The sequence below is a fragment of the Plectropomus leopardus genome, chromosome 4, assembly GCF_026936395.1.
Source record: "Plectropomus leopardus strain MGB_pleo_1.0 chromosome 4, ASM2693639v1, whole genome shotgun sequence".
NCBI classification, from domain to species: Eukaryota; Metazoa; Chordata; class Actinopteri; order Perciformes; family Serranidae; genus Plectropomus; species Plectropomus leopardus.
The window spans coordinates 14067315-14087808 of record NC_142179.1 but is presented as its reverse complement, the minus strand read 5'-3'; the positions used below and the strand labels follow the sequence as shown (position 1 = coordinate 14087808).

Below are 20494 nucleotides of genomic sequence, written 5' to 3'. Positions count from 1 at the left end.
ATGCAGCTACAAGGTAAATTTGCCAAAGCATTTATTTTTAGATGTCAAATGCCAAATAGTGCCTTCTGTGCAATAGAACAAAACAAATCAAGTACAATAAAACCCCAAACCTTAAGAGCAGCAGAAATATGAAGTGTTTTTTTTAGCAAGTGCAACCAATATTCCCCACAGGAGGTAACGAGAAGTGCATTCAGTTATCTTCCTGTTGATAGTGCTGGAAAGTCCTCCGGGTCATCCGGGTTAGGAGCCAGATGGTCCTCCTGGTGACAGAACACACATATTAGAGAACACAAATATTTAATACAAAACTTAAAAAGATCTGTGTCTTACATTCTGGTTGATTATTTTTTGTTGACTGTAGTTTATCTCCTAATGCTTTTCATATTTGATCTCTTTACGAAACGAGCACATTGACATAGGCTTTTCAGGGCAGGATGTATCAAAAAAATGCAGTCCTTTTACAAAATACACCAAAGCCCAAATGCAGATATTAATAAAGTGTGCAACCACTTATAATAACTGGTGTGGCGCAGTTACCATTCCCCCAGAAGGTTTTTATAATAGATCATTTATAGTGACTTCCAGAGGTTCCCCAGAAAATGGAGTATATTGTATTGTCACAATTTAAATCACTAAAGAAAAGAGCCAAATGTGAGTATGAATCACATCACTCTGTTCTAATCCTAGGGGTTCACTTCCTCCACGGTTCTCCGACTTTAGTTGACAATTTTGATTTGAAGTCCTAATAATATCTAACAACCAAAATCTTTTCAGATGAGATCCCTGAAGTGAAATCTCATTAAATGGAAGTCTGTGACTTAACTGTATATCAATTTAACAGAAAAAAACGATTTTGAACCACTGGCTGAAAGCATATACTTTACAGCCCATGTGCTTACGCTGGGGTAGCCTACTTTTTGTGCCAGTGATCGAAGAGTTGAGAACGTACCTTCTCCAGAATGGGTTTGACTCTCTCAGGGCGACTTGCCGGGCCACTTCGTGCTCCCCTTCCCCGACCGCCGCGACTGGGACGTCCAAGACTCCCAAAATTGATGTCCAGAAGGGAGGTGATGTCATTTACTGACCTACGGAGGAAGTTGCCTTCATCCTCAATGTCCTCCAGGTTTCCCTCCTTCAAGTTCTGAAGATTGGAGGTAAATGCTGACTAAAATCTGAGACGGGTGAAACTGACATGTACAGCAAAACTAGAATTACCGCCTCACGGTTGTATGCCTCTGCAAGCCAGTCAAACTTACATTTTACATCCATGTCTGTGTAAACATGGCTGTTTGACACACATTTCTCTCTTCTACACAATCAGCCGAGTTTCAAGAGTGACACCCAGTGTCACCAAATCAGTATCTCACCAAATGTCTCCCTTTCTGAGTAAGGGCGTCGAATAATGGCCATTTGCAGAACATTTTCATGTCAGTGTAGCTGACCTTTGACCATTTGGATATAAGATAGTATCACTTTATTTGATTCTGATAGACATTGTTGTCAGAGTATGAATTCTTGAGTAAGGGCCAAAAACATGTTTTGTGAGGTCACAGTGACCTTTGACCATGAAATTCTAATCAGTCAAAGTTAATGTTTTTGCCAAATGAGAAAATTCCCCTCAAGTGTACTTGAGATATCACTTCAAAAGAATAAGACAACAAAACCACTGTGACCTTTGACCAGCAACAGCTTTGCCTAGTTTACACTTTAAGGCTCTTCATGTTTCAGTGGCGCTCCACTGCAAGATGATGTTAAGAAAATTACTAAAGAAGTCTTCATAAGCTCATGGTTTTACTTCCATCTGGACTTTTTTGTTTTTCCTGAACAGTTTCCATGAAGTGCTTTACATTCTCACCTCCACATGCTTTGACTGGTGGATGACCTTGGCTTTAGAGGGAATCTTGTCCTCAGCTTTGCGGATATTAAACGCCGCCTTGGAACGACTAGTCTCCTGCAGGGCCTTCCACTCGTCCAGGGTCATCTCCATGGCAACCTGGACCACCATCTCTCCATCCTCTTCTTCCATTGCTCTATAATAATTGGGGACAAACTACATCCGTCAGTCAACGCTAGACATTTCTATATCTAAATTAAACTAATAAGAGACAGGCCAAATAAAGATATTCTTCAGTCTAAGCTTGTGACCAGAGAGAAATTCATTGCACTCGTAAATTGTTGGGAGTCAAGGGATGCATTAAATCTATCATTGCAAAAAAGGACAGCATCAATTTTGAAACACTGTTGCAACCTGATCATCATAACCAACAATGTATCCACAAAATAAATTTCAAGCCAGCAAACGCCTTAGTGTTTATCATAAATACAAACCCCACCTTAACATTTTTCACTTTTGGATCAATTTTAGCAACTCCTTGTGCTGTGTTGAAATAGAAGCAAATTTAAAGTGGGAAAGAATGCTGCATTATGACATTCTAGAGCTCAAAAAGCAAAATACAAAAAACCCAGAATATGTTCTGTAAAACTTTCGTCTAACCAACAATTACTTCGGTCTTTAAAGCAGAAAACATAATGTTAATGTTAAACATATTAAGACTAGTAAACTAGACTGATGAATCTGACATTGAACCAAGTGATGTGGCACTGATGTCATTTTTAAGAAAGATGCTCATGTGTGTCACTCACCTATTCTGATTGTCTTCCTCTGCAGACGTTTGTGATTCTTCAGATTTGACTGGAGCATCAGAGGTCACCTCCATTAATTCACTTGACAATAAGGACATGGGCAAAGAGAAACACGTATATAATATGCCCAAGATTAAAAGTTGTTATCATGATAAAATTTCACTTACCTGGCACCCTCTTCAACACTACCCCAGTTCCAGGGTCCTCTGCCTCCTCTCTTTTCCTCTGGAGAGATACCCCTGCAATCAGTGTTAGAAAAGTTGTCAATACACCATAATGAGAGAAAAAAACCACTGGACTGCTACATGAACAAAAAAAGCTTACGTTCCATTGTGACGATCATACTCTCTCTTGCCCCTTAGGTTGAAGTTGTCAGAGCTCCTTGTGTATCCACCTCCACCTCCACCTCTTGCTCCTCTCCTACCTCTGATCCCGCCTCTGCTCCATTGGTCAGAGTCGGCATTATAGGAAGGCCTGGGGAGCAAGCAGATTAACATTTTACAGTATTTGCTCATTGGCTGCATCTTTTATTACAAAACAAAACATTGATTTATACAAAAAAATGCAGTATGAACAGAACATGTGCAGGCTCTGGAGACCTGTAAGGAGAGTTTTAGCTTCAGCTTATATGACAACACATACTTAGGGATGGAAAACTCCTGTGGATTGTCCTGTCGAATGGCCCTACGTTCCCCAAAAGCAGCCCTCTTTGTGTTCCTCTGGGCCTCCTCTCTGCCATCTCCACTCTCAGTCACTGGTCCAGGACGTCTCTGCTGCTGCTTGCGGACTGAGGACAGAAAGTGAGAGATTTTTTTCCACGCTATTTTTCTGTTTTGTTTTGCATATGATATTGCACTTCAGTCAGACTATCAACCAAATGGGTCAGTATGTGATGACCTGGTAATGAGACTCAACAATCAACTAAAACTTGCATAATGTTGCTGTAACCCTTTGAAATCTGAGCATATTTTCTTGATTTCTTTCAAAAATAGGCAAGAAATTATTTTAAAAAATTTAAAAAGTAAGAAAATACCCTTGAAACTAGCACAAAAGAATAAACGAAAATAATTAAATAAAAACAGAGTTTACAAAGAAACAAGGGAATGACTTGAATAAAGTGTTTAAAAATAATTATTCTGTAACATGATATATAAAATTATGATAATTACAACTATAATGTATATATCATTCATTTGAAACATATTTCTCTAGCTTGTTTTTAACAATTTTCTAAATATACCAGTGTCTTGCAATTTGCGGGCATTTCTTGCCAAGTTGCTTGTTACCTTTTTTCCATGTTTTACAAAAAAGCATTTCCCAAGTGTTCACACACTCTCAAACCTTACATGCAATAAGAAAATAATGGAGCTGATAATAAAAAAGAAAAGAATCCAGTTTAAACTTTAGAACTGCACTTGACCTCTTCTCCAAGAATAGAATGATGCATTTAAGTGTACCTTTACATGTACTAGCCTATAAAAATATGATACGTTATTTGGCTTTAGACAATGGTAGAAATCCTGACAGCATGAACATGTGCTCAGCAGCCTCGCTGACTTTGCACCATCAGCAGCTGACAAAGCCTGAGCAAACCGGCCACTCTTGGCTGGACTATCCAATCTAGAAAAACTAGCACAAACCAGAATCGTTTGGATTTGGGGTGTGTAATGATAATGCAGCCAAACGGTTAGCTGACCTGTAACCGGGTCTTGACAATCCGACGCAACGGGGACGCGCCTGTCTTTCTGCGATTCCTTCTGACCAGGTTTTTTCTGCTTGCCTTTCTTCTCATCCTCCTTCTTTTTCTTTTTCTCCTTCTCCAGTTCCACTTTGCTGATCAAGTCAAACGGGTCTGCATCGTCATCCAGAAGATCCCCGTACCTGTTCGCCACAGAGCAGCCGTAGGCGTCCGGGAGCATTTTAGCCTGTGTGATGACAAAAAGGAAACGTTCAACAGCTGTTTCCCTCCTCGAGATGAGCACGTATCTCCCAAATAGTGAACACAAAATCTCTTAAACGACCGTTTTCGTGACCGGCTGCAACAGAACAAAGCTGCTGACGGTACTTTGCTTCCTCCGTGTTCATCCAACAAATGCCCTCGGCAGTATCTCGACAACTTTAAATGTTTGCACGTGTGGAGACGAGCGACACCACGCCCCCGTGCCCATCAATAGGCTCTTCACTTATCAATATTCATTAATTGCACAGACTTGGCTCAAGTCCTCTGCCAATGTTGGTGGATTATTTTCTGCTTAGTCATGTTCTGCTGCTCAAACTGGCAGTGTAACTGAATTCAAAGGGAATCAGTTATTAAATATAGAAATAAATGCATGGCATTCATTTATAAAGATAAAAATGGCCATTTTGTAGTCATAGCTTAATATGTCAAAAATAATTGTTCAATATGGTTTCCAGCCTAACGTTACCTTAAAATGTGCTTGTTCCCTCTAGCAATGATTTAGCATTAACCCTAATTTATTCAGAAAACCATAAAACATTCAATGATAAACATTTCCATTTTGAAGTCACTGCTAAATTAACATTTCAAATAAATGTTGGTCTAACGTTTGGCTACATACCATGATGAACTCTTATTCCTGTAGGCTATAAATTAATGTGAATCCTAATTAACAAAAATATATATTACCATTGCAAATTCTATATACTGTACGATACAGATTACGGTATAATATTATGGGAATAACACGCACACCGTCACATTGGCAAACATGAGTTAGCTATAAATATTTAAATCTAACGGTTTATGCTAGCTAAAGTTCGGGGTAATTCAGGTGGTCGCTTATTATTTCGGTTTAACGACTAAAACCACGTCTAAGGTTACGATTAATACGACTAACTCCGGTATTTCTGTTTTACAATAAAAACCGAGAGCTCTCAATAGGCGAATTGTTGTCTTAGTACACAACTAATGTTAGCTTAAATTAATCAGTTCAGTGGCTATGTGTACGCTGCTCCCGTTACTATGGTAACTAATTTTACAGGTAGCTCAGCTAACGGTAGCACCCCCTGACACGCGACTAATGTAGCCGATGTAAAGGCTACATTTAAAGGTGGCGACAAACGATAGGCCTACATGAGAAAAAGTAAATCTACTTAAAGTAAAATTGCCTATTTTTACACGTACCAAAAAGTTCAAGTACACACAAATCGTCTTTGTTACAGTAACGAGAGTAAATGTATTTAATTACCTTAAACACTGCTTTAAAAAAATGTGTTGAGCAGCCTATTGTTTATATGTGAATATTAGTAGGCCTATAAATTGCCTTGGATAAGATTCCTTGACTTGCATTTTACGATAAAAAAGCGTTACCTGCAGGTGACGACAGCTGTTGCCCTCCTTGGTAGCTCGTGGTGCTAATTAACCTCAGGTGCACCAGTTAAGATGGTAATTTCGGTACCGAGATCTAACTGTTTCGAAACGTTCGTCACTTCCGGTTTTGGCACGTACTTCGAGACGGGTTTGGTTTCGAAACGTCACGTGATCATGTCAAACCCGAGCAAAGGGTTTTAGACGAAAGGACCATGGGAAATTCTGACGTTTGAGATGTTGAGTGGGGTGGTTTAAGCTTAGAGAGATTTGTTAGATATCTAAATAGATAGATACTATCATATCGTATAGGCTGTTATTATTATGAATTTCTATTTAATCTGTGAATTTCCAGCTCAGCACCCACAATAAGTCCAAAATAAACTGTGTAAACAAAATTGTGACATTCATGCTGTTAAGTAGAAAAGATGTGCCATTGAAACCCATTCAAACTGTAAATTTTGGTCCCATAGCCATCAAAGTGTAAAAATATGCATTGTATGATTTCTGAGTGTCTGCACTATCAATTAACTATAACATAGGACCACCATCATTAGGTCACATAATAATGCTAAGCAACAGTCACCATATCCTACAAAACTAAGAAATGATTGACAGTTTGATTGTATTTGCATGACGCCTATAGTCTTTTGGACTGAGGAAAATGGAGCTTGCAATACAAACGTTGAGTGATAACTGCAATGCCAGCTTCTGCCCATGGGTGCCAATGTTGAGCAAACAGATTTTGAAACGTTTCAAAACAATGGTTTGAAAGTGTTGAAATGTTTCAAAGTTTCTGATTTGTCATCTCTTTGTACCAATGTAAGTTGCTTGGGTCAAACAACGACACCACATCAAAAAAAATCTTATTATTCACTCGTTTTTCCTTACTACCAGAATACTTACTCCTGTGACTTATGAATGGTGACTGTTGTAGTTCTCAAACTATTAGGTAAGGCCTAAGGCCAGGATTTTTACTTGTCAGTGAGTATTTAGTGAGTAGTACTGTTACTTTTACTTAAGTAGAGTATCCGACTACTTTTTCCACCACTGGTCATACCCTACTGAGTATCTTAATGAAGGCCTTTTTGTAGAGTAGCCTATATTGCAAAACGTATCTGCTTTCATTTAAGTACTTTGAATAAATAATGAACTCAGATATGCGTGCAAATTTAATGATTATCATAGCCTTTACATGTCCATGTCATAGCACAATTTAAAGGATAATACATTTAAATCTGCTATGGTACAGCTTGCACGAAACTGTGTACATCTATGCAAAGTACAAACTGATTCATGAACTGCAATTTTATTTTAATGCTGTTCTATAGGCTACTTCAGACACAGCCTTATTACTTCCCTGGGTCATTAGATAATTGACTATCCTACTATTTATTTAAAAAAGCCTTACGATTGTAGCCTGTATAGTTTTCATAATCCTCAGATCTATATCTAGCAATAAAATTAGATCAACATACCTCCAACTTGATGACTGTGTCACTGGTGCTTGCAGGATGAGTCAGGATATATTTGACATAATGACACTTAGCCTCATCTAGTGGTCAGAGAAGAAAATACATGTCTATGGTGTCAACCTACAATGTCCATGTACAATGTGACTGGCTTACTCCATTCAAAATGTATTCCTTTGTCAGTATTAGTACATGTCAGGAAACACTACCAAGAATTAAGTGTATAGGCTCAATAAGATAACGACATGCAGTTTTGGTGCAATTTGTTAGTTTAAATTTAATTGAAGTGCTTGTGTTTTAAAGACACACTGTACAGTGGTGCTGGATATATTTGGACTGCCTTTTTAAGGTAACAGCGAAAGACCAAGAGACACAGAAACAGCAGCAATGGGAGAGGCACATAAAGCCTAACAGAAAGGCTTCTGTTGCACCACAGTGAGTAAGTGTAACTGCTCATAGGACACTATGACTACACATGTCGTTTCAGTTATTCATAGGGGCATTTTTCAGTTTTTTACATGGGCAAGATTGAACTCTTTTTTTTAGTACATTATACTTTATTGTAATGCTTCTTCTGAATATCGTACAAGTCTTTCATACAATTCATTACTTAAAAAAATGCATATTTTTCATTCTTTCTATGAAAACTTAAACTTTATACATATAGGTAAGTATATGAAATACATGAATAAAGAAAGGATAAAGTGCAAAAATGCCAAAATTGTGATCACGCTCATCATCATTATTAATAATAACAAAAACAGCAACAATAGCTACAATAAAATAAATAAATTATTGGGTGGGGGGAGTAATGCCTTTGATGGCATCACAAATCAAGTCAAAGTCAAAAGTCGAAGTCAGCTTTATTGACAATTTATTGTATGTTAGACATACAGGCATTGAAAATACGTTTCTCTCCATGCCCACAGTGTAAATAAAGATATATATATATATATATATATATATCATCTCAAGTTTCTATTTCTCTTTCACTCACACAGTAAACCCTTTGTTCAAGTGTTTCCGCCCTAAAATGATTACGTAACTTTGGCGCCTCTGAGCCACCGTTTCCTTTCCCTTTAAATTGACCAAAAATGTAATAACATAAACAGACTCTTCAGCGCGGGAAACAGCCATCTGCTCCCTTGCTATGTAAAATTAACCGCCCTTCACTCTCATTGGCTCCAGTGTGGCCGAACGTGCGCTCTGCACGTCCTCATTGGCCAATCTTGAGGCCAACGTGCAAAAGCGCGCGTCAAGTGTTTAAATCTCATTGGACGAAGACGCGTCGACCAATCGTTGAATACAGAACACTGTCTGTTCTTTCTATTGGCCCCGGTATCTATGAGGCTGCTGCTATTGGCTGGTTCCGACACGTGGGTTCCGATCCCTGCAGCTGATTGGTCACTCAACTGCTCGGGCGCGATTTTGCAACGCGGGACAACGCTCCTGTGAGCGCACACAGGTCAGTTCAGACGACCCGCTGCGCCAAGAAGGAAACTTCCCATCATCTTTATCCAACTGTATCTTTTGCGGATACTTTGTAGCGAAGAACGGATCTGATATTTTCTGTTCCTGTTTGGAAATGAAGGACATATTCACTCCAGATTAAAAAGGCGCACCTTTTTTATGACTTTACTCACTCGTTTATTTCTTTTTTAACTAATCGATCAGAGTTACAACTTTTGCAGCTTTTGCTTGATTTTGCCGGAGTTTTGACACCCGCATGATGGCCGATAACAAGCACCCGCACGTTATTTTCTGCAACGACTCGCCCAAAAGAGTGCTGGTGTCCGTTATCAAGACCACGCCGATCAAACCGAGGAAAGCGGAGGCGCTGACCCCGACAAGTCCCGGTTTCAGCGACTTCATGGTCTACCCATGGAAATGGGGGGAGAACGCCCACAATGTGACCCTGAGCCCGGGCTCAGTGAGCGGCGCCTCGTCCCCTACCGGAACCCAGACGGCCAGGGAGGCAGACGCGGATACTTCACCGGACCAAATCAGGGTAGGTCATTTTAACTGCATTAAAACTGAATACAACGTATGACATGTGATATCACACCGACTTAAAACGTATTGTTCTTGTATAGTTTAAGGCTGCTGACAACACTAACACAGCTATTACAAGCTATAACAACGCATGACATATGTTTAACTGGGCCTGCGTGTAATAACAGCAGTCTTGAGAAGAACAGAGCGCGTGCATTATGATATTGGCATCTTATAAAGGCGCAAACTACCTCAAAATGAGTCGTAATATCAGATCAACACAGTTAAAACATAAATGACGGTTCATTTCTGCTTAAAACGTTCATTTTTTTAATGAGGGTCAGCTTTAATATGGCCGGGGTTGGAAGTCATTTAAAAAATCGCCCGCGCATTAGGGTGTGACATGGTGGATTTTAAACCCCAGTTACTTCCTGATTCTGGAGCAGCTGCTCATACATGACGTGTAGTCGCGCGCCAAAAATGTAACCGGATGTGAATTAATTATTATGGACAAAACGTGCAACAATGTAACACGTGAACTCCGCTAGGAGACGCTGACAGCACTACTGTGCAATAATGAATATGTATTTATAATAACATAAATACAGATGCATATATGTAATCAAAGTATTATGATAATTAATATGATCAAAGGTGTAGATTTCAGGGGGGATGCAGGAGACACGTCCCTCTCAAAATACACACACACGCACACACACACACACACACACACACACACAAATCAATGCATCAATTTAAGATGAAAATGTCCATCTCAGAATAAAAGCGGACTGCTTTTATATATTTATATATATGTATAGGTATATTATATGAGCAGTCGGCTTTTAGGCTTTTATTCTGACAAAATGAAAGACATTTCCATCTTAAACTGATGCAGAGGGAAAAAAATCTGTTACTAGAGATTCACCACAATGAAGGAAATCATTAATGTTAATGCTTAAAATTTTTTAGTGGAGGACCCCCAAACCTCTTTTTCATATACTATGTGTTCCCCCCAGGGCTGAAATGAAACTTACACCATTGAACATGATTTGTCACTTTGAAGTATGTGCTGTAACTTCAATTCATATGTTTTAAACGTATTAAAGTATACATGTATGAGGTATTTTGTACTCAACGTGCCAGATTCTGTTATGTATCTGTTAATGGCTGATGGTCAATAGGAAGATAAGTGCCTTTGGTGTTACTTTAGCCAGTGTAACGATCCTGTGTGTTTTTGCCTTCAGGATGGCATCCGCAGAGGGCGTCCACGGGCTGACACTGTCCGAGAGCTCATAAGCGAGGGGGAGACTTCATCCAGCCGTATTCGTTGTAACATCTGCAACCGAGTGTTTCCCAGAGAGAAGTCTCTCCAGGCTCATAAGAGGACACACACAGGTTAGAAAACAGAAATGTGGATGCAAATGACATTGTATTGGCTTAGTGTCAAAAAGAGAGGCACCTCAAGAAAAAGTGGATTACACAACACCCGTTCCCACAAGCAGGGAAGGTCATGTAAACACCTGTCTAACCAGATGGAACATTGACATGCTGGAACAGGACTGGGCACAGCTTGGTCTGTGAAAGCAGAAAATAATTGACCGTTATTGAATTTAAAAGTAGTGTAGTGTATGTGTTTACCATATAAGCAGCACTGTGTAATAATGACCGAACTGTAAAACAATGACAATACTAAACGTTATTTTTTATCTCCCTCCAGGAGAGAGGCCCTACCTGTGTGACTACCCAAACTGTGGGAAGGCGTTTGTCCAGAGCGGCCAGCTGAAGACGCACCAGCGGCTGCACACTGGGGAAAAACCCTTTGTTTGCTCAGAGAAAGGTGAGTTCGTAATGCTGCATGGAGTGTTTTTAAAATTACTTTGCCAAAAAAATAAGCGACCTTGTGACCTTTCACTTTGAGATACTTTTAGGTACTTTCCGGCATCATGATGTGTGGCTCAGTCAAATGTGACTAAAAAGAGTTTTTAATTGGCTGAGTTATTTTTAAAGCATTTGGAAAGTACCGAAAAACACAAAACTGACAGCGTAACTGTCTGCTGTAATGTCAATATACATGCAGAACATCACTACCAGAATCTTACTGATAATAACATGGAGCACAAAAGTCATACTTACTTTAACAGCCTGCCAGCCTAATCTGGCCCCTGATAGGGTGCTGGGTGGCCCCCCAACCATTTTCACATTGGGAACTGTTTTTTGTTCTTTTAGTACACAAGAGGAGCCAGAGTGCATAAAACAGCATCAAAATAGAGCTTGTTTATCAAAAAAAGTGCCAGTGGAGGATCCCCCGCAACCTTAACAATGGTCCTAGCTAAGCCCCCAATGTCCTAAAATCCTAGACACGTGCAAAAGTGGCCCTCAAGCAAAACATTGAGTATCTCTGCTGTAAACTAAGACACACTCGGTATAATTACCTTACTGAGTAAAAATATGAGTAAACCCACAATAAGTCATGCATTATGTGAATTTTAGTCTCTGTGTTATTCTAGAATCACAGAGAAAACTGGCCTTCATTGGTTACCGCATTTCTTCACACCTGTTGTTTTCCCTGCAGGATGTGGCAATCGGTTCACGCATGCCAACCGTCACTGTCCCAAGCATCCTTTCTCCCGTCTGAAGAGAGAGGAACCAAAGGAGGGCCAGGGGAAGGCTCAGTCTGTGGATAACAAGGCTGTGGCAGAGTGGCTGGCAAAGTAAGTAAATACACAGGACTGTGCAGAGACGATGCACAGCAGAACTCTTATTGTGCATTTAAGGGCATTTTCTGCTTACAGTGTATGTTCATATCATCCTCTCTTACCTTGCAGGTACTGGCGAACCCGTGAGCAACGCGCCCCAACAACCACCAAGGTGAAGCCACAGGGCAAGGCGAGAGCAGAAGACCAGGAGCAGCAGGATCCCATGGAGTTCCTCCAGTCGGATGAAGAGAACGGTGAAGAGGAAGAGATGGCAGAGGAGGAGAAGGGCAGTCAGGGAGGAGCCGCCAAGCGCCGCCTCCAGGAGCAACGAGAGCGTCTCCACGGTGCTCTGGCACTCATTGAGCTGGCCAACAACCTGTCGGCCTGAACACCCACTTCCCAATCCCAGATTCCCCTCCCATGCCCCTCATATTTCCATGACCAACCCGCCTTCCTGCAGTTTGTGCTGAAGCTAGAAAAAAGTTCATAAATGCAGATCAACGACTAGTTTAGTTTATTCTTTTAAGTTGAGAAACGAGACTTTGAGAAAGAGCTGAATTGGCCTGAGATCAGTGTTATGCACAGCGTCATCTACCCCCCCCTCACAGCACCAGGAAGGCACAAGCTAAAGCACCTTACTCAGCTTCCAATTTATCCTTTTAGGCTGCTATAATTGTAGATTTGAATATATGAAGAATGTCTTTCTTTCTGCTTGTCTTCTAAAGGCAAAGAAAGAGTACCTATTGTTTTTTAATTTGTTTTGTTTGCACTTTGATGGTAACGAGTTTTTTTGAGTGTTTTGTGAGTGTGTATGACTGATGTATATATGGATTAAGCTCAGACGGACAGAGTGATACAGGGTGTGGTCAAACATAGGAAAAGTTGCATTCCAACTGTCAGATAGCCTCTCATAATGCTCCCAGGTTTCATCTCCAGCTTTGTAAGCACAATTTCACCGCCACCGGTGACAGAAATGGACTGATAAAAGATAGTTTAAGCCTCGCCTGCACAGCATGCTCCAAGAAGCGTGCGCAGGTGGGCAAGAGGAGACAATACAAGTCCGGGAGCTGGATCAGTCTGGCGCGCAACATGGTCATTTTTAAATGCGAACGAGAGGTGATCATTGCAAGCCTAATCCAGAGGTCTGGTTAGGCACAAGATTTTTTTAAAAAAAAAAAAATCAAAACTTTGACAGCTTCACTACTTCATCATTACATACACATAATTGTTTCCACACAGGAAGAGTTCACCTCAACCTATCTACTGCCTTACAGATTTACTTAAAGGTCTAGCGTGTCAGATTTAGGGGGATATATTGGCAGAAATTGGATGGAATAAAAGTATGTTTTTTATTTAGTGTATAATCACCCGAAGATGAGAATTTCTTCACTTATGTTACTTTAGTAGGAGCCGTTTATATCTACATAGTGTCAGAAAAACTGATTTTTAAGTGCATAACTGCTTTTTTTTTTTTTTTTTTTTTGCTGTTTTAGCCATTTAAATCACCCAGTCTACATATTTTGGAAGGCTCATCTGTATCTTATGTTACCAGAGAAAAAAAAGATGAGCAGGTTTAAACAATTCTTATCACTGGTTCTGTTAATTTTGGAGAGGAGGAGGCCTCTGCAGATAATTCGACCCTTGGTAAAAACCTCTAACATTTGTATCTAAAATTATCAGAGAAAAGGGTGAGCACACATTAGCAGGTGCTGTGGCAGCAGCCTGTCTCTGATATGCCAAACAGCATCAGAGAAACCCTGTTTTGTAATGTAAAACATTCATTTTAAATCACCCGGTCCATTTGTTTTTGAGAGGAAGACTCTGGATAAAAACATGAAAAAGTTCAAACTGGTTGCAATCTGCAATCCTCACTGCTAGATGCCACTAAATCCCCCCATAATCTTACACATGGCTTCCTAAAGTAATAAACAATATTTAAAGGTCCAGAATACCTTAACAAACATGCCATATTTCACTTTTAACAGCTGTTTTCGTCAGATACAAAAACCGTGTCAAATCTGCAGACCTAGAGTTTTCCAGCCAGACGGGAGATATTTTACAATGGAATATGTCAGCCGCTTTTTATATTAAAAGGTGGCAGACCAGTTACGATACGGGCGTAGCATCATAGTAGTGTATGGTGCATCTGTGTCATCTCATTTCAAAGATTAAATTATGAAATATTTATGTTTTTTTCCGGCTAACCGTTTGTTAAACTTTGATAGCCCTGGAAATCTTTTGCAAGTGAAGGGAAATATTATGGCACCAGCAAAAATCTACCAAGTTTTAAAGCCCATTTAGAATATGTCGCATACATTTAGACACCACACTGATTTTTTTTATTTAGCACTTACACCCCTTGTTAGTAAGTCTTGGATTAAGCTTGCAATGCACTGAAGATTAGATTTGTCATACAAGAAAATGGCACCTGTTTTTGAGAAACTGATTTTTGTAGTGCTGGTTCTTTCTTTTCTTGTTTTAAAGCAACACTACATCCTTCAACAGTGTAGGAAGCCTCTAATAACTGCCCCGTCTCTGGTTGTTTGGGAAAATCTGCACCAACAACCTGTCACTCAAGCTGAGATGTTTGTATCTGTTTGATTTACAAATTACCTTCGTGGAGTTGTGGTGAAACTGGAAGGCAAGTGAATTGTTGATAATCAGAAAACCAAATGATTTATTTGTACCCAATTATAGTATATTTTGAAGCATTTCTAACCCTTAGTCTATTTTGTGGTTTAAGAAGATGATGGCATTTAATATATACACATTGTATTTCTTAGAATATTGAGTGTGCACAATTTATAGAGATTTGAAGTTGAATTTTAGTCTCAGTTTTTCCCCTCCGCTAACATCCTTCAACAGTTTTCACATTAAGACATGTATAGACTTACCCTGCTTGCTTGGTAGACATTTTATTACACATTATAAAGATTTCTCTGACAGGCTGTCCACACTGTTTTATAATTGTTGGTTTTCAATAAACTTTCACTGAATCTGACCCAGAATTTATGCGAACTTGTTGTCAATTTTTTCAGTCGTGATTTAGTAGTGAAGTTAAACAGGTAACAGCAGAAATGTATCCAGGAAGATCAGTTCATTAGTTTTTAAATAAACGTCAGAATTGACGTTCAGAAGCAATATCATGCTCCAATATGGAGCAGAACAACGCCACCAAGTGGTGAATGCTAAAACATTGTCCATTTAGTTTGCAGAGTACTCCCCTTTCGGATCCTCTTGGATGTGAATCCTCAGCTCCTGAGTTCTTTCTCCGTTACTTCCAGATGTTTTCTGGATAAATGTGAGATATGAGTACGCCAGTCCACCTGACATACTGCAAAGAAAAACAAGACGAACAATGATGAGCAATGTGTACGCCAAGAAAATAATAAGATCAGTTTTATTTTTAGTTCAAATACACCTGTTAAAACAAAAAAAGTGGGCACATTTACTCTTTGATTAGAGATTAACTAATCTTATCTATCCATACATTTCTGCGCTTGTACGTCATCGTTTAGCTCTGGATTGAAACTTGGCCTGGATATAGACTTATCTCATGCTGCTGAAATGTAAACATAAGAAATGTTTTGGCTTCATATGTTTGATTGTTTGGTCATATCAAACTCATCTGACAATTTGCAGCTGTAGCCAGGAAAAGTTTATTATAACATTTAACAAAATATGTTGGTCACAGACTGTTGAAAACAGCAAAATAAAACAAAATTTAAAAAATGGAGTGGAAAAAATCTATTCTTACCAAATGCTGAGGCCCAGGAAGTTGGTCCAAGAAAACAGGTAGTCTCCTCCCACAAAGATGCCAATATAGGCCACTGCAACATTCTTAAGAAAATTTAATATTTCTGAAAGTTAGTAATGATCTGGTTAGCAGAAACTAGACAGATGAACATTTCGACCACACACAGTTACCCCCAAAGTTTTTTTTTCTTTCTTTTTTGTCTGTTATTTAGCAGTGGTTCTCTTTTTTTCAAACAGTGTAACACCTTCTGAGATATTTTTGAAGCCTAGTGCCCCTGATAAAAGCAACGCATTTTTGTAGAAACACAGTGAACGTACAGAATATAAAACGCGGTCTATAGAACTTGCATTTTTATTGAACTTACTATTGTAAAATTATTTCAGGAGTACTGTATAACTGATATTTTTTAATCTAGCATTAAAAAAATCTCACATACCCCTTGCAGTATTCCAAAGTACGTTAAGACACTGCCATCAGATGAAGAGCAGTTAACTAGTTTTTGGTGCATATTTAGATTCAAGAAAATGTTCAAATCATTATTAACATTGCAAGATAGGTCATTTTGAACATGAACACCTGTTTTATAATTGTTTACTATACGTAGTCTGATTTAAAATCCAGATCCACATACAGGTTAGAATTTGAAACGTTTCTTCTTATTAGAATAATCGATTTAGAGGGTTGTGCAGTCTTGGTTGAGGTATGGACTTCCTGTGCTTTCTAGTGTAAAAATAGTATTCTTATCAGTGTGTGCTCACCTTTATTGCTCCCACTACAGTTGTAGTAAGTGCTGAGTTATAATAGCTGCACAGGACTATTGAATACATAAGCACAAACCTGGGAAAAAAAGCAGAACTGAGTCTTACACAACTGTGTGTCCTGAGGCAGGAATGTATGTTCTGTTCTATGAAGTATGATTTCTTTGTTTTTGTTTTCACAAAGGTGTGTCAGTAATTGAGCATATCATAGTGACATACCCCATGACGCAGGACATGAAGAAACAAAAAATAAAAGTTGCTGTAACCCAGTCCTCAAATGTGACAGCCTGTGAATCAGAACATACAAGGGGATTAGGAAGGAAAATGGATAAAGTTTTGGGCACAAACACCCAGAATGAACACACTGAATCACAGTTACCTTGTGTAAATCCCCAGTAAATGCACTCGCCAAGAGAGTGGGGATGACAATGATTAGTGCATTGTAAAATAAGACACCATACTTCCCAAGGCCCTTAAAAAAGGAGGGAAATGTTAGATATAATGATTTAACACATCATTTGTGGAGATGCTGGTATAACAAACAAAACCCTAAAAACAGTTTATAAACCTAATAAGTCAACACAACTGTCAGAATCTGCCATAAATAGCATTAGAACTGCAGCCAGTTTCAAAATATGGATTTCAGAGGGATGTTGTGATACCGGTGAGTTCAAGATCCTGTTTACTTAAAGGGCGGGTAGCCATCACCTTTGTAATGCTGAAGTTAAAAATCGAATGTCCAGTTTTTCCTCCAATGTTTTGATACAATACCATGTAAAGTTCAGCCAAGGTTTTAGATGCAGATACAAATAGAAGCAATCGATTAATCCTACAGTGTTTAGGACTGATAATAAAAACAGGTTTAATGCTCTTCCTTTGGCAGGACAGCTGAACTTATATAACCTTATAATTTGTCACAGTTACACAGACATTTAACAGTTGTAAAACTACAGGTGAAATACAGTGCAAGTTGTACTATATTTGTACAGAATGTACAGGAATGTTACCTCAGTGCCAAGTTTCTTTTTGGTGTACACACTGTTAGCAGCAGTGAAAGCATCATTGAGCAGGATGAATGTGTAGCTCTCCACATCGAAGGCCAGGTCAGAACTAGAGGAGGGCAAAAGATGGAGGTAAAGCACAGGTGAAGAATCTATACCTTTCCACTCCTGATAAAGTTATGTCCTCTTTATTTCAGTTAGTATATGAATATTTATATTTGTATTTTTTAAATATTTTTTTAAAATTGAATTATTATTTCCTTCATTTTCGAAAAAAAACCTTCCTCTTTTAAGTGTCTGATTTTTATACTATTTTAAGTTTTTTTTTTTTAAATTCTTTACATTTTTTAATTTGAAATTTAATTGGTATTTCCTTAATTTAAAAAAAAAAAAAACATTCCTCTTTTTAATTGCCTATTTTCAACATGATTCCATGAATAGAATACAGTTAAATTTTTTACATAATATGTTTTATTTCTGTGAACTTATTATATCAAAATGATTTTATGTTATTGACATAACATTAAGATTTAAACCAATTACTCCTTGGCTCAATAAAAATATTTGCAAACTAAAAAGCCATACCTTGCAGCAACCATGGCACCCAGGACTATGGCTACAACACTGTACACAAGGCGCTTTGGGAATTTTTTTCTGCGGAAGAAAAAGACCACTTAAACACTTGGTAAAAAAAACTAGAAAAAGGCTCCTATCGTCTTTAATTCTGCTAGTAAACTGAGTATAAATCCCTCCATGTTAAGGAATACATAATGTACAGTACTTTCAGACCTGTTCTGTCATAATTCTGATGAGATCATCTGTAATGTACGAATTGAAATTCTAACAACAATGTCAAAATCAGAAATATGTCTTACCTTAGTATGTATACCTCCAAGATCATTGTCATTAATATTGTGAATTTCCGTAATACTGTAAACATCGGTAAACTGTGAAGGACACCACATGAACACATGAACAAGCACTGTGAAACTTAAAGACTAAAATCTACTTAATAAAATATCCAAACCTGAGTTTTTTGGTGCTTGCCAGTCCTGTTATATGGTTTCCAACATACAGCAGAGGAAGAGGGAAAATCTGCAAATAAAAGAAGATGTACAACATTTTGTCAGATAGAATATAGTTAAAGTTGAATGATGAATAAAATCTATTTAAAAAAAGAAGAAAAATGCTTACTTTAAAGAGAATACTTTTGTCGAAGTCTTGAAATGTGACAGTTTTGCTCATTTTGGCAGCATAAAGGACAACAAGAGTGGTGATCATCTGAAGGGACAAAAGTGACCATGAGTGTGTATAAGTGACACATGCACACCCAGAAACATCCACACCTGGACAACATACCTGGCCAATGCCCAGACAAATGTAGGAGGGAAACCTGCAAAACCAACATAAATAGAAGAAACAATGAGATAATGAGTAATTTAGAGTTGTTGAAAGCTTGCTGTGTGTGTGAGCTTTCTTTATTGACACTAACAACAAGAATGACAGTGTAAAGTAGGCACACTCACGAATGCAGTGTACATAATACTCAAAGACTTAAGGTCCTACTGTCGGTATATTTTCAGTGTTTTGTCTCATCTACAAACCTTTGGCAGGGGATAGGCCTTGCTATGTTGCACCCTTGACTACTAAATTTGATATTGCTGAATGTGGAAGTAAGCTTAAGTTTGATATTGTCCCATTTATTTTATTTACTTATTTTATTTGCTGTACATGCCTTCTTTTTGTTGCCCTGTCCTTTTCCCAGTATTTATGTACAAGCCCCAACCAATACAGTTGGTTGTTTGATATTTGGCACATGATGTTTGTCATCTTAAAATGCAAATAAAATGTAATATTAAAAAGAGTACAATTTGAGTTACTTTACTTATTTATTTCCATTTTCTGCTACATCACTACATTTCAGAAGCAAACATTGTATTTTTCACTCTTTTTTTCCCAATACCTCTAGTTTCATGTTACTAGACATCTTCATATTCAAACTATATATTAAGATAAAACTTTTCACAAGCTACGCAGCAGGTAAAGTACTTAACCTGATTAATTTAGCTCCAGTTCAACTATCTAAAACATTAAGGTGTTTTACAGATTATAATCTAGTAATATAATAGCTACATTAAACTGCACAATTAGTACATTTACTTTTGGAAGCCAACGCGTTTCTACTTTCACTTTGGGGAAAATCTGACTGCATGACTTTTACATAATTGTTACATAATATTTGTACACTGTGATACTGCTACTTTTACTCCCACCTGTGATGAATGGCGCGCTGACAGCAGCAGGACAAAACGCCACATACCTGAAGCTCGTGAGCACCGTTTTATTCACCACCGTTATAAGAAACGAGCTGCCGGCGTAAAACACGGCGGAGGAAAGCTTCAGCAGCCCGGAGTGCTCCGCGGTTTCCTGACACGCGTCGGCAGACATCGTCAGGTGTTATACAGACAGACACCTGCTGGAGTCTGGGTAAAGTTGTACTGATTTCCTGGTCATTCCTGGTTTGGTGGGAGGTGCTCATGGCTGGCTGCTGATAACACAGCGGACGTCAATGGTCTCTCGTGCACAGGACGGCGTGACATCAACGGCCGGAAGTGATTGAAGAATCAAAACTTTTTTTTCCATTTGTTTGCAAACTTAAGTTGAATAAATGACTAAAAACAGCTATTCATTCAATCATCATTCATTCATTTTCTTTCGAAACTGATTCATTTTTAGCAAAACACTAAATAGACGAGGGACCTGAGATACTGTATATGTTCACACTGCAACATTTTGTTCTCATATTAATAAAGTTTGTACCACACTGATGAGACTCAAAGATAA

The 20494-nt window shown here is 38.6% G+C and overlaps 3 protein-coding genes across 5 annotated transcripts; 1 reads left to right on the top strand and 2 right to left on the bottom strand.

Annotated features, from left to right (window-relative positions):
• Nucleotides 1-14: 14 nt before the first annotated feature.
• Nucleotides 15-6112, bottom strand: LOC121944820 (intracellular hyaluronan-binding protein 4.S-like). 3 transcript variants are annotated; one of them, XM_042488735.2, is made up of 9 exons: nucleotides 5975-6112; nucleotides 4340-4568; nucleotides 3286-3430; nucleotides 2968-3117; nucleotides 2811-2882; nucleotides 2644-2724; nucleotides 1856-2030; nucleotides 950-1141; nucleotides 15-260 (listed from the first exon to the last, which is right to left on the bottom strand). In XM_042488735.2, the coding sequence occupies exons 2-9, from the start codon at nucleotides 4560-4562 to the stop codon at nucleotides 195-197; spliced, it is 1104 nt and encodes a 367-aa protein (XP_042344669.2). In that variant the 5' UTR covers nucleotides 4563-4568; nucleotides 5975-6112; the 3' UTR covers nucleotides 15-194. The 3 variants fall into 3 exon arrangements, with proteins under 3 accessions (XP_042344669.2, XP_087932750.1, XP_042344668.2); XM_088076624.1 differs by having other exon boundaries at nucleotides 5853-5986; XM_042488734.2 differs by lacking the exon at nucleotides 5975-6112 and adding an exon at nucleotides 4665-4821.
• Nucleotides 6113-8449: 2337 nt separating this feature from the next.
• Nucleotides 8450-15142, top strand: znf367 (zinc finger protein 367). The gene is made up of 5 exons (XM_042488239.2): nucleotides 8450-9451; nucleotides 10683-10833; nucleotides 11156-11275; nucleotides 12011-12149; nucleotides 12264-15142. Exons 1-5 carry the CDS (start codon nucleotides 9170-9172, stop codon nucleotides 12520-12522), a joined length of 951 nt encoding a protein of 316 aa, XP_042344173.1. The 5' UTR covers nucleotides 8450-9169; the 3' UTR covers nucleotides 12523-15142.
• slc35d2 (solute carrier family 35 member D2) lies at nucleotides 15031-20243 on the bottom strand. The gene is made up of 12 exons (XM_042488238.2): nucleotides 19971-20243; nucleotides 19010-19043; nucleotides 18845-18931; nucleotides 18678-18745; nucleotides 18526-18597; nucleotides 18236-18304; nucleotides 17657-17759; nucleotides 17029-17121; nucleotides 16869-16936; nucleotides 16650-16728; nucleotides 15892-15974; nucleotides 15031-15468 (listed from the first exon to the last, which is right to left on the bottom strand). The coding sequence occupies exons 1-12, from the start codon at nucleotides 20096-20098 to the stop codon at nucleotides 15339-15341; spliced, it is 1014 nt and encodes a 337-aa protein (XP_042344172.2). The 5' UTR covers nucleotides 20099-20243; the 3' UTR covers nucleotides 15031-15338.
• Nucleotides 20244-20494: the final 251 nt, after the last annotated feature.